Source organism: Ursus arctos, unplaced genomic scaffold (assembly GCF_023065955.2).
Source record: "Ursus arctos isolate Adak ecotype North America unplaced genomic scaffold, UrsArc2.0 scaffold_6, whole genome shotgun sequence".
Taxonomy (NCBI): Eukaryota; Metazoa; Chordata; class Mammalia; order Carnivora; family Ursidae; genus Ursus; species Ursus arctos.
The window spans coordinates 6,738,862-6,751,167 of NW_026623078.1; the positions used below are offsets into that span (position 1 = coordinate 6,738,862).

The 12,306-nt window shown below is 44.0% G+C and overlaps 1 protein-coding gene and 1 pseudogene across 1 annotated transcript; one reads left to right on the forward strand and one right to left on the reverse strand.

Annotated features, from left to right (window-relative positions):
• Positions 1-620: 620 nt before the first annotated feature.
• On the reverse strand, positions 621-3,891 carry LOC113249208 (forkhead box protein K2-like; annotated as a pseudogene).
• A 7,161-nt stretch (positions 3,892-11,052) lies between these two features.
• LOC113249206 (olfactory receptor 1509-like) lies at positions 11,053-12,098 on the forward strand. Its single transcript, XM_048212466.1, is given in 2 exon segments — positions 11,053-11,461; positions 11,464-12,098. Coding segments are annotated over 2 exon segments (1,044 nt in total).
• Positions 12,099-12,306: the final 208 nt, after the last annotated feature.

Below are 12,306 nucleotides of genomic sequence, written 5' to 3' on the forward strand. Positions count from 1 at the left end.
GTGGGGGTCCATCTGTCCAGCCTGTCTGTCCATCCTAGATGCATCTGGTATCTGCTCTAACACAGAAAACCTACAGATGTCATCAAGTAGCTCCATCTGAACGGTAACAGGGAAGACAAAAGGAAATCATTCCATGGCTGAGAACAAACAACAAAAACAGAACTACATAGTTTCTTTTCCCCAAATGAAATAAATAGGGAAAGTCCTGTGTAATTCCAAAATCTCCAGGGTAGAAATGGAGCGATCTGAAATGTCAAAGACCCCGTTATTTTGTAAAGAAAGTACACCTCAAAATATTCTAATTGCACGTGTGAACCACGAACTAGTGTCTCATCCCAAGGGTCCTGGGAGGGTGGTAGGGACTGTCCCTGCCTGTCCCAGCATCTTGCTGCAGAGTGACAAGCTGAGCTGGGGATGGGAAGACACTGCCGAACCAGGTTTTGTTGTCTGAGGTTTTGTTCAGGTGTGACTTCTGTCTTTTAGGAGTTTTGAGGCCACCTCAGTTGTGTGTTTTCAGTGCTGAGGTGAAGTTCAATGGAAGGACCCTCTACCCACCGAGACAACGTGCTCCGAGTGTCAGTGGGAGGTGCTGTCTCCTTTTGGCACCACGGAGTTGAATATTAAAGTAAGAAAAGCTGCCCTGGTCGCTGGTTTTGGACACCTTTCTCCCTGCCGGCTGCCACACGCAGGGTGATGATGATGTTGTCACCGCCGTCTTTCCTCTGGACCTGCTTCAACTCCTGCTGTTCCGTCTTGTCACCATTCTGGCGCTTTGTGGGCAGGGAGGTCAACACCGATGCACGTGTTGCCATTGTGTCCAGAGGACTCGCCACATTGTTCACCTGGTTACGGCCAGTGGCAGGGATTGGCATCAGGCAAGTCCCGTTTCGTGGGACAGTTTTTGTTGGTTGCTGGTGCTGACTTAGAGGTGCCTGCTGCACTGTGGTGACCATGTGGACAGGGGTGGTCTGTGGCTCCTGAATGATCCAGCCGGCAGCGCCTGCTGTGGCATGGGTAATGGCAGGAATAGTTTCCCCTTTCACTTTTACTTCTTTGTGATCGCCATTGTCTTGCAGCTCTGCCTTAGGAGGGGCCAGCACGGCCGCCTGAGTGACCAGAGCCTGGATGGCAACAGTGTACGTGCTTCCCGGGGCCAGGCCTGCCATGCTGGTGACAGACACTGTGGGGATCTGGTGGGCGACGTGCGCCGTCTGCACTACAGGCTGCTGGGAGGTTGAGGTGGTCACAGGAGCAGCGACCGTGTAGGTGATGGGATCGATCGATCGTCAGTGGCAGCTGCCACTGCCCGGCCATTAAAATGGGCTGACAAGACAGAGGGGAGCCTGGTGCACGCTGGGCAAACTGTGCCTCCTGGATGATGGCCAGTTTGGGCTGTGAGGCACTGGGCTCAGGCTCCAGGGGGGCCAGTGAAACTTCCCTTGACAGGCTCTTGGGGGTCTGGGCACCACTGACGAGTGCAGACAGCATTCCAGCGTGATTGGGAGAGGCTGGGCCACTTCTGGAGAAGAGGGGTCCCAGAGGGTTTCTAAAGCAAGGCATGCCCATGGACCATCTTTTCCTAAAAGCCTGCTCTATGAATTTGCTTTCAGAGGCAGGATCTATCCTCCAGAATAAGCCCTTTTGCCTGGTTCTTCCAGGGAACGTGGTACTATGATGAAATAAGGATTCAGAGAGAGATTGTGGCGAATTAGATTCGGCCAGCTCTTGTCCACTGTCTTGTAGTGGTAATTTTTAGTGATGTGAGTATAAATTCCATTTAGGGTAAGTTGCTTCTCAGGAGCCATCATAGTTTTCTGTCCTATGAATTCTGCATAGGAATAAGGTGGCTTTAAATCATTCTTGGGGCTGTCTGCACCAGAAGCTTCCTTTTCATTTTCTGGCTACCAGTTGTCGGCCATTCACTTGAGGTCAGCTGGTATCGCCCTGCTCCCCGGGGGCTGGATAGGCAGGAGTTGGCAGCACTGGGTTCCAGTGGGAGAGGGAGGGGGGTTATGAGGGAAGGGGGCCATGGCATTTGGAATGTGGATGGTCAGGGCTGAGATGTGGGCCTGCACAGGCTTTACCCGGGACCGGGAGCCTCCTACTTCTCCGTCTTCTCACTGGACAGAGTAGTGAACGGGATCCTGAGATTTGTGCTCGGGAACCTGGAGGTGCACACGCGCGGCCGTTATCCGGTGGTGCCCTGCGCCTTGGGAACACGGCGTCCACCGACAGGGCAAACATCCGTTCTCGCCGGGGCAGCGCAGGTAGAAGTCGCTGCTGGCGTCGGGCCTGGGTTGGCCTGGAATGCTCTGGGGCACCCAGCCATGGCCGCTGCTCCCGCTGCCCAGCAGGGGTGGGGGGAGGGAGGGCGTGAAGATCTCGAGGTGCCCTGTGAGATGAAGCTCAAGGGCAGGTGCTCACGTCAACCAAGGCCTGCAGGAGTTGCGGCGGCTGGTCACCCAGCGCGTCTTCCTCAGGTACTCCAAGACCTCCCGGCCCTCCAGGCGCGCCGTGGCCCAGCCGCCCCGTGGGGACCCGCCACCTGCGCCTGGGCCGCCTCCTGGTGCCACCGCCTGCGGGAGGCCAAGCTAGTGCCCTGGAGCGCGGGGCCTGGTGCCCTAGGCCCATGAGAGCCAGGCCATCCCTGACGCCCCCACCGCAGCCATGGTGCTGAGGGTCAGGTGAGGCCCTGGCCAGGGAGCTCCAAGCCTGGGATATACTCTTTTTATTGCTCACTTGATCTTTTCCCTTGTTACAGGTCTGTTCAGATTATCTGTTTCCACTTGAGTCAGGTTTGGTAGTTTGTGTCTTCTTAGAAATATGTCCATTTCATATAGGTGACCTACTTTGCTGGCTGTTCATAACATTCCCTTATAATCCTTTTATTTTTGTAAGGTGGGTAGTAATGCTCCCATTCCAAAATTTAATCATTTTAATGTTCTCTCTCTTCCTTCTTGGTCAGTCTAGTGAAAGGTTTGTCATTTTTGTTGATTTTTACAAAGAACCAACTTTTGGTTTTGTTTGCTCATCTCTCTTGTTTTATACTATTTCATTTATGTTTACTCTGTTATTTCCTTCCTTATGCTTGTTTTCTCCCCCTTATGCTTGTTTTAACATTAGTTTGCTTTTTTTTTTTTTTTTAGATTTTTTATTTATTTGTTTGACAGAGATAGACAGCCAGCGAGAGAGGGAACACAAGCAGGGGGAGTGGGAGAGGAAGAAGCAGGCTCCCCGTGAAGGAGCCTGATGTGGGTCTGGATCCCGGAACGCTGGGATCACGCCCTGAGCCGAAGACAGACGCTTAATGACTGCACTACCCAGGCGCCCCTAGTTTGCTCTTTTTACTTTACTCTTCCTATACTGGAAAGTTAGGTTCTTGACTGGAGATTTTTTTTAATACATCTGTAACTATATAAACACATCGGTAACTATAAACACTATGGTGTTTGTTTACAGAGAGAAATTTGATGAGATGTACATAGACCATTTCATAGAGTCTGTTGAGTGTATTCCAAGGCATTCTGGCTGGCTACTACCCATGAAATCAACAACATCTCCCTCTTCCTCCTTTCTTTTTCCTTCCCCTCCATATCTGAATTCCTTTTTCTCCATTCATAAATGCGAGACTGTTTTTCATGATTTGGAGCCTGTAGCATCTATCATGGCTATAGTCTGCCATATGTTTACTCTCCTGCAAGGATGGAACTCCGCCAGGGCCTGGGACATTTGCTGCCTCCATATCTTTTTCTCCTCAATATCATCAAACCTCACGGTCTCTTCATCTTCACTGCAGAGGTGGATACATGTTGTATCATGTATCGCTATGTCATTCCTTTTTGTTACTGAACAGTATCCCACTTTATGGACATACCACTTTGGTTTAACCATTTGTCAATGGATAGACATGTTGGTTTTTTCCACTTTTTGGATCGTATGAATTATGCTGCCATGAATATGTACAAATTTTTGTGTGGACATATACTTTCCTTTTTCTTTGAGAGAGAGAGTATGAGTGGGGGGGAGAGGCAGAGAGGGTAAGGAAGAATCTTTTTTTAATTATTTTTATTTTTAAATTTTATTTTATTTTATAAATAAATTTCTATTATATTTATAGTTTATCAATTAATGAACATATAGTGTAATATTAGTTTCAGAGGTAGAGTTTAGTGATTCATCAGTTGCATACAACACCCAGTGCTCATTCCATCAAGTACCCTCCTTAATGCCCATCACCAGTTACCCCATCCCCCCACTGACCCTCGGTTTGCTTCCTATAGTTAAAAGTTTCTTTGGTTTGTCTCCCTCTCTGATTTCATGTTATTTTATTTTTCCTTTCCTTCCTCTATGATCTTCTGTTTTGTTTCTTGAATTCCACATATGAGTGAAATCATAGAATTGTCTTTCTGTGATTGACTTATTTCACTTAGCCTAATACCCTCTAGTTCCATCCACGTCATTGCAAATGGTGCAATTTTGTTTTCTTTCACGACTGAATAACATTCCATTGCATATCTACACCACATATTTTTTTAAATTTTATTTTCTGAAGATTTCATTTATTTAAAAGAGAGAGAGAACGAGTGGAGGGAGGGGCAGAAGGAGAAGGAGAAGCAGACTCACTGCTGAGCAGGGAGCCTGATGTGGGGCTTCATCCCCGCCCTGGACCCTGGGATCATGACCTGAACCCAAGGCAGACACCTAACCGACTGAGCCACCCAAGCACCCAGTACCACATCTTTATGAATTCATTTGTTAATGGACATCTGGGCTCTCTCCATAGTTTGGCTGTTGTGGACATTGCTGCTATAAACATTGGGGTGCAGGTGCTCCTTCGGATCAGTATATTTGTATCCTCTGGGTAAATATCTAGTAGTGCAATTGGTGGGTTGTAGGGTAGGTCTATTTTTAACTTTTTGAGGAACCTCCATATTGTTTTCCAGAGTGGCTGTATGGGAAAGAATCTTAAGCATGCTCCATTCTCAGTGCAGAGCCTGATGTGGGGCTGGATCTCAAAACCCTGAGGTCAGGACCTGAGCCAAAATCAAGAGTTTGATGCTGAACAGACTGAGCCACCCAGGCGGTCTGAACATATGTTTTCAGCTCTCTTCAGTATAGGAGTGGCTCTGCTGGATTACGATAACTTGTGTCTTTAACATTTTGAAGAGCTGCCTTTTTTTTTTTTGCCAAAATGCCTGCATCATTTTATCTTCCTACCAATAATTATTGAGGGTTCTAATTTCTCCACATCTTTTCTGACACTTGTCATTTTCTGTCTTTTTTATTACAGTTATCCTAGAGCATGTGAAGTGGTATCTTGTGGCTTTGCTTTGCATTTCCCTGAAGGCTACTAATGTTGAAAAGTTTTTCATGGGTTTACTGGCCATTTGTCTATCTTCTTCAGAACAATGTCTATTAGAGTCCTTTGCCTATTCTTAAGTTGGGTTGTCTTTTTATTGAGTTGTAAGTGTTCTTTACCTATTTTGGGAACAAGGTAGACCATATACATTTAATGTGATTATCGATGGGGTTTGGTTTAAAACTACCATTTTGCTATTTGTTTTCTATTCTCATTTTCTTTTATGTTTCTATTTATCATTTGGATTCACTGGGCTTTTTTTAATTATTTTTTATAATATTTTTTATTATGTTATGTTAGTCACCATACAGTACCTCCCTAGTTTTTGATGTACTGTTCTATATTCATTACTTGCGTATAACACCCAGCGCACCATGCAATATGTGCCATCCTTAATACCCATCACCGACTGGCCTGTCACTGAGCTTTTAAAGAAAATGTTTTATTTCATCTCCAGTATTACCTTATTAGCCATGTCACTTTATTTTAACTGTTTGTCAAGCATTTAGAGAATACATCTTTAATGCAGTACATCGTCAAATAATGTTATACCACTGCCTGCATAATATAGGAATCTTTCCAACTTCCGTCTTCTTCTTTCTAGTCTTTTGGTTGTTATTTTCATATGTTTTATTCCTGCATGTTGTTAGTTCCACAATACATTACTATTGTTTTTGATTTAGGTAGTCACAGATGCTTTTGGGAGATTGAAAACCCACTGGTACAAACATCTTGATATTTTTGCCTTATGTAAAGAGGTTATCTTATGTGGACAATCTGTTAAGAACGGATTGTAATTTCTGGCTTTGAATTTTCCTGAAACAGTAGAAAAGACAAATGAGGAGGTGTTGAGTCAGATATTTCTGGAAACTTATTGAGTTTCAGGCTGCCTGTTGGGCATTTTGGGAGCCTGTGGATTGATAGCAATTCATTTAGGATTCATGGGTGAGGTTTCATTTGTAAGTGGACTTCGGCTCTCTGGTGGATGTTGCAGTGGTTAGTACAGTGGCAGAACAAACTGATGTCCTGCTAATTGCCAAAGGTTTGGAAATCTATCTATATTTGGAGGCTGCTGGTTTTATTGTCTACTTATTAAATTGCTAAATGACAGAGATTAATAACAGGAAATTCATTTAAATGGAAAACTCATAATAGTACCCCTGAGTATTCATTGATGACAAATTCCATTCTAGTCATCCAGTGATCACTTCAAAATCCTGTGTCAGGCAGAGGCAGATAAAAATCCCAAAGCTTTCAAGACTGCAATTTACCCTGTGTAAATTGTGTGCTCTAGGATTTTCCATCCTGGGCTTCTGTAACAGGGTATAAGAGGACAGTTGAATCAGGAGGAGGTACAAGAGTAAGTGTTTGATGTCAGTGGGAAGTCTCTTTTAAACAAGCAAGATAAGTCTGTGAGGTAATGTGACTGATTTTACATTGGAGAATATTGCTTTGGCCTTTAAAAGAGAATCAGAGTTTAATAGAGTTAGTGGGTTGATCGATTTGGTTTGATGACACTGAGTTTTCCTATCCTCTTCCTGCCTCCCCTTTATAAAGTAATAATGACTACTGTTGCTTATTTAAGGTAGATATTGAGGGAGGGAGAGAGAGTACTTGAAGGAATTGGCTCATGAGATTTGGGGCCTGGCCAATCTGATGTCTGCAGAGCAGGCCAGCAGGCTGGATGTTGGCCAGAGTCAGTCTTGCAGTCTTGAGTCTGGAAACAGGATTCCAGACAATTGTTACTGTCTCCTCTGTGAAGCTATTGTGGGGATTGCAGAGAGCTTGGGTGAAAGGTGAAAGGTGAAAGGAAAAGGCAAAGGGCAGAAAGGGACGGGTTTCAGGGTCTTTCAGTGCTTTATGAAGGATTTCAGTATACAAAACACACACTAATATACCCGATATGGGTATCTAGTGGGGATTCTGGTCCTTTTAATTCAATTACTCCTTAGTAGATAAGATTTCTGCTGATTTCCTTAAAAACCTGGGATCAAAGTTTTTAAAATAATTTTTTATTATATTATGTTGGTCACTATACAGTACATCCCTAGCTTTTGATGTAAAGTTCCATGATTCATTACTTGCGTATAACACCCAGTGCACCATGCAATACGTGCCCTCCTTAATACCTATCACCAGATCAAATTCTTACCTGCTTTCCAGATTGTGAAAATAAAGTCAAGTGATCTGCACAAAATGTACCCACAGTTATGATAGATCAGTTGGTTAAAGGGATAAAAAAGAGCAGGATCCAAATGTTTTTAAGATTAGTACTAGACCTCTTTCTTTCTTTTTTCTTTCTTTCTTTCTTTCTTTCTTTCTTTCTTTCTTTCTTTCTTTCCTCTCTCTCTCTTTCTTTCTTTCTTTCTTTCTTTCTTTCTTTCTTTCTTTCTTTCCTTATGTGCTTACTTACTTACTTACATACTTACTTATTTGGCTTCACGCCCAAGGTGGGGCTTGAAGTCGGGACTCTGAGATCAAGAGTGGCATGCTCTACTGACTGAGCCAGCCAGGTGCCCCAGAATCCAAATTTTCAGATACATTGCCTGACAAAATAGGTCCTCACTCAGTAATGTTCATTAGTTCAACAGAACAACAATAGAACCGAAGACTGGCTTTACTTGGCACAGCTTCTCAAAAAATTTTATATTTTCTTTTTTCCTCCATCTTTCTTGAGGTGTAATCAACAGACAAATAAAGATTGAATGTATTTAAGGTGGCCATGTGATTTGATAAAGATGTACATTGTGACATGATTACCATGATCAACACACTTTTCTACTTTCCTTGATGCAAAATTTTAAGCTTCAAGTTAGTATTCGCTTATATCTCTTAATGTATGCTATTTATTTGTATTAATTAAAAATGAGTATTTTCCTTATATACAAAATATTTTTTGAGTAAATGAATGGCTTTTGATGAACAGATTTTGGAACCTGTTCAAAGATAGTTCTAATAGTGCCCATAATAATTACTGATCAAAGCGGAAAGGGCAAGTAGGCTTAGTACTCTACCTTACTTGGCTAGAAGAAGGCAGAAATATTGAAAAGGACAAACGAAAAATTAACAGAGAAGGAAGGAGTTTGAAAAAAATCCAGAGACCAAATTAAAAGGGTGAAACTACTTTTTTCTAAAGACTTTATTTGTTCATTTGACAGAGAGAGAGAGAAAGAGAGAGAACACAAAAAGAGGGAACTGCAGAGGGAGAAGCAGGCACCCCGCTGAGCAGGGAGCCTGACTTGGGGCCCCATCCCAGGACCCAGGGACCACGACCTGAGCTGAAGGCAGATGCTCAGCTGATTGAGCCACCCAGGCATCTGCCCTAAGAGTGAAATTATTTTAACAGAAAACCAGGTACTAATGTCATAGTGTTTTAAAACATTTTGCTTTCTCTCTGTTTCATTTCAGAAGGGATTATGGAAGTAGTGGAAGAAAGAACATGATAACAGTTAGCTACATCACCCCTGTGTCACTGAAGAACATTGGTGAGTTTTACCACCTCTTCACTTGCATTGCCTGCCATGCCTTCTGTGGGGTATGTACCCGTATGCATGTGTGTTCATGGTACTGAGCAAGACCCATTCTCAAACACTTGTCTGTTATGTTGCGCAAGTGTGTAGTATTTATACATTTAGTAGAAGGCCTTTTAACTTACGAGAATTATTTTAACCTCTTTGCTGTCTCAGGACTCAGTATACTTTTTCAATGTGTTGCTTTCTGCACAGGCACCCCTGCACCCCTAAGAAACCACAAATACACACACCCTCTATGATTCCTCAAAATGTCTAGGATTATGCCTTGCCACCTTTTAGATTTTGCCACAGCACCTGTTCCTTCTCTCTAGTCATCAAAAAAGTCATAGAATTATGGAGTTTTGAGGTTGGAAGGGATCAATACCATCACTAGCACAGTGCCTGCTAGGCATTCACAAATGTTTGTGGAATGAATGTCGAATGAGATACACTCTTTCAAAGAGAGAAGGAGTCTCTTCTACTGGCAGATGGTCATTCAGTCTTTGCTTGTTTGTGGAAGCAAGGGAGTCTTTACTACCACCAGAGAAAGCCTGTCTTTCCTGAGCTCTGAAAGTCAGCATACAGATTCGATTTGGGCTGTTCTGGAGAAGAAATGGCAGAGTACAGCTGAAGCATGAGAGTTCTGCTCCCCTGGGCTTCCTGATCCAGTGTCACTCTCTGAGACATAACTCACCAGGACCGCATCCTTGGAATATCTGAGGGAGGTGCTTTTGAGTCTTTCTCTGGACACAGAGAAGAGGACACTATTTGGTTCTTACCTTAAAGCATCCTCACCTTTAAAATCCTCAGAGAAGGGGCACCTGGGTGATTCAGTGGGTTAAGCATCTGACTCTTGATCTCAGCTCAGGTCTTGAGCTCAGGGTTGTGAGATTGAGCCCCACATCAGGCTCTGCCCTGGTGTGGAGTCTGCTTAAGATTCTCACTCTCGCTCCCCCTCTGCCCCTCTGTCCCACCACCCTTAGAAAGCAACAACAACAACAACAACAACAACAACTTAAGAGCCTCAGAGAAGTTTTCTTTCTCCACTTGTTTTGGTTGGCAGCTAGGTAAATAATATCATAATATACTATGAAGAATAAGATCTTTTTTAAAGAAAAGATTTAGTTACTCATGTGAGAGAGAGAGAGAGAGAGAGAGAGAGAGAGACATGGGATTGTGTTTGATATCACAACCCTGACATCATGACCTGAGCCAAAACCAAGACTCACACACATGACCAACTGAGCTACCCAGGTGCCCCAGTAGTTATTGCTTTTTAGGAAAATTTCAATGTAATGGACAGAAAGAAGTGTTTTTTTGTTTTTAATATTTCAGTACCATAAAATAGGCATGAAGGAGTAGACATAGGATTTGATTGTATCAGCAAAGTTTTCTTTTCTTTTTCTTTTTTTTTAAAAAGAGTTTATTTATTTATTTGATGGAGCCAGCCAGCGAGAGAGGGCACACAAGCAGGGGGAGTGGGAGAGGAAGAAGCAGGCTCCTAGCGGAGGAGCCTGATGTGGGGCTCGATCCCAGAATGCCGGGATCACGCCCTGAGCCAAAGGCAGAGGCTTAACGACTGTGCCACCCAGGCGCCCCCAGCAAAGTTTTCTTGAAGGTGGGGGTAACATGGCAGAAGCAGTAACCAACCTGCTTGGAGAGAGGAGTACGTAGGGGAAAAAGGAGGATTCCAGACTGGAAAAATAAACAGGTATTAGTCTGTCGCAGGCTTTGGATGTACATTTAATTTGATAGGAAGAGTGAAATGGTGAAAGACTTTAGTTGGGAGTCATATTTTGGAAGATTAATTTGGTGTTATCTGTGGGTTAGACCGAAATGAAAAAAGGCAGCCAACTAGTGGCTAAGAGTTTTGGCAACTTGACCTATTCTTGTCAGATTCATGTATCTCATCTGCAAGCCAGGAATAGTAATGCCTATGCCATGGTGCAGTTGTGGTTACTAGAAATGTGTATATAAAATGTTGGGAACAGCTCCTGGTACACAATGGGTGTATTGTAACAGTCGCTATTAGGTTGCTCTTCTATTTTATATGCCCTGATAATAAATAAGCAATTCATAATGGAATGTAGAATCACTTCAGTGAGTTCTAGTCCTGTAATATTAAAGCTAAATTAGCTTTCATGGTCCCCCCCGCCACAAGGTCCTTTGACAATTCATTGGATGGATGCTCTAAATCAAACAAGAGTGATTGAATTTGTCTCCTTGGGACTCACTGAGAGCTGGGTGCTGGAGGCACTATTTTCTGTAGCATTTTCCATCACATATGTACTGACCCTTTTGGGGAACACTCTCATCATAGTTACTATAGTTTTTAGTCTGCATATCCATACCCCCATGTACTTCTTCCTGAGCAATCTGTCCTTTATTGACATCTGCCACTCATCTGTCACTGTGCCCAAGATGCTAGAGGGCTTGCTTTTGGAGAGAAAGATGATTTCCTTTGATAATTGCATCGCACAGCTGTTCTTTCTACATCTGTTTGCTTGTGCTGAGATCTTTCTGCTGACCATCATGGCTTATGATCGTTATGGAGCCATCTGTGCTCTGCTGCACTATCCCAATGTGATGAACATCAGGTCTGTGTACAGCTTGTGTTTGCTCTCTGGTTGGGGGGTTCTGTTCACTCTCTGGTGCAGACCTTCCTGACCATTCGTCTACCTTACTGCAGCCACAACATTATTGATAGCTACTTCTGCGACGTGCCCCCTGTCATCAAGCTGGCATGCACAGATGCGTACCTCACGGGAATGCTCATTGTGTCTAACAGTGGAACCGTCTCCCTCACCTGTTTCCCGGCTTTGGTCACCTCTTACACGGTCATCCTGGTTTCTCTTCGAAAACAGTCAGCTGAGGGGCGCCGGAAAGCCCTGCCTACCTGCTCAGCCCACTTCATGGTGGTTGGCTTCTTCTTCGGACCATGTATCTTCCTCTACCCTTGGGCAGACACCAGCTTCTGCATGGACAAGGTGGTGTCCGTCTTCTACACGGTGGTCACCCCTCAGCTAAATCCCTTCATTTACACCTTGAGGAATGAGGAGGTAAAAAGTGCCATCAAACATCTCAGACAGGAACAGGTTTTTTTCATGAAGTCAGGCACACAATGGATTTGGAGTCACAAGTATAATTATGGCCATATCTTTAACAAGACAGTGGAAGTAAAAAAACAGAATCAGATCAAATGGCACAGAGCAGAACTTCTTTTTTAAAGGGAAGGACTTATTAACTTTTACTTACATAAAGGAAACGATCATGGTGGAACCTAAAGGAAAAAGAATCTGGGGCTTCCTCGGTGGCTCACTCGGTTAAGTGTCTGCCTTCGGTTCAGGTCATGATCCCGGAGTCCTAGGATGGAGCCTGGAGTGCAGCTCCCTGCTCAGACGGGACTCTGCTTCTCCCTCTGCCTCTCACCCCACT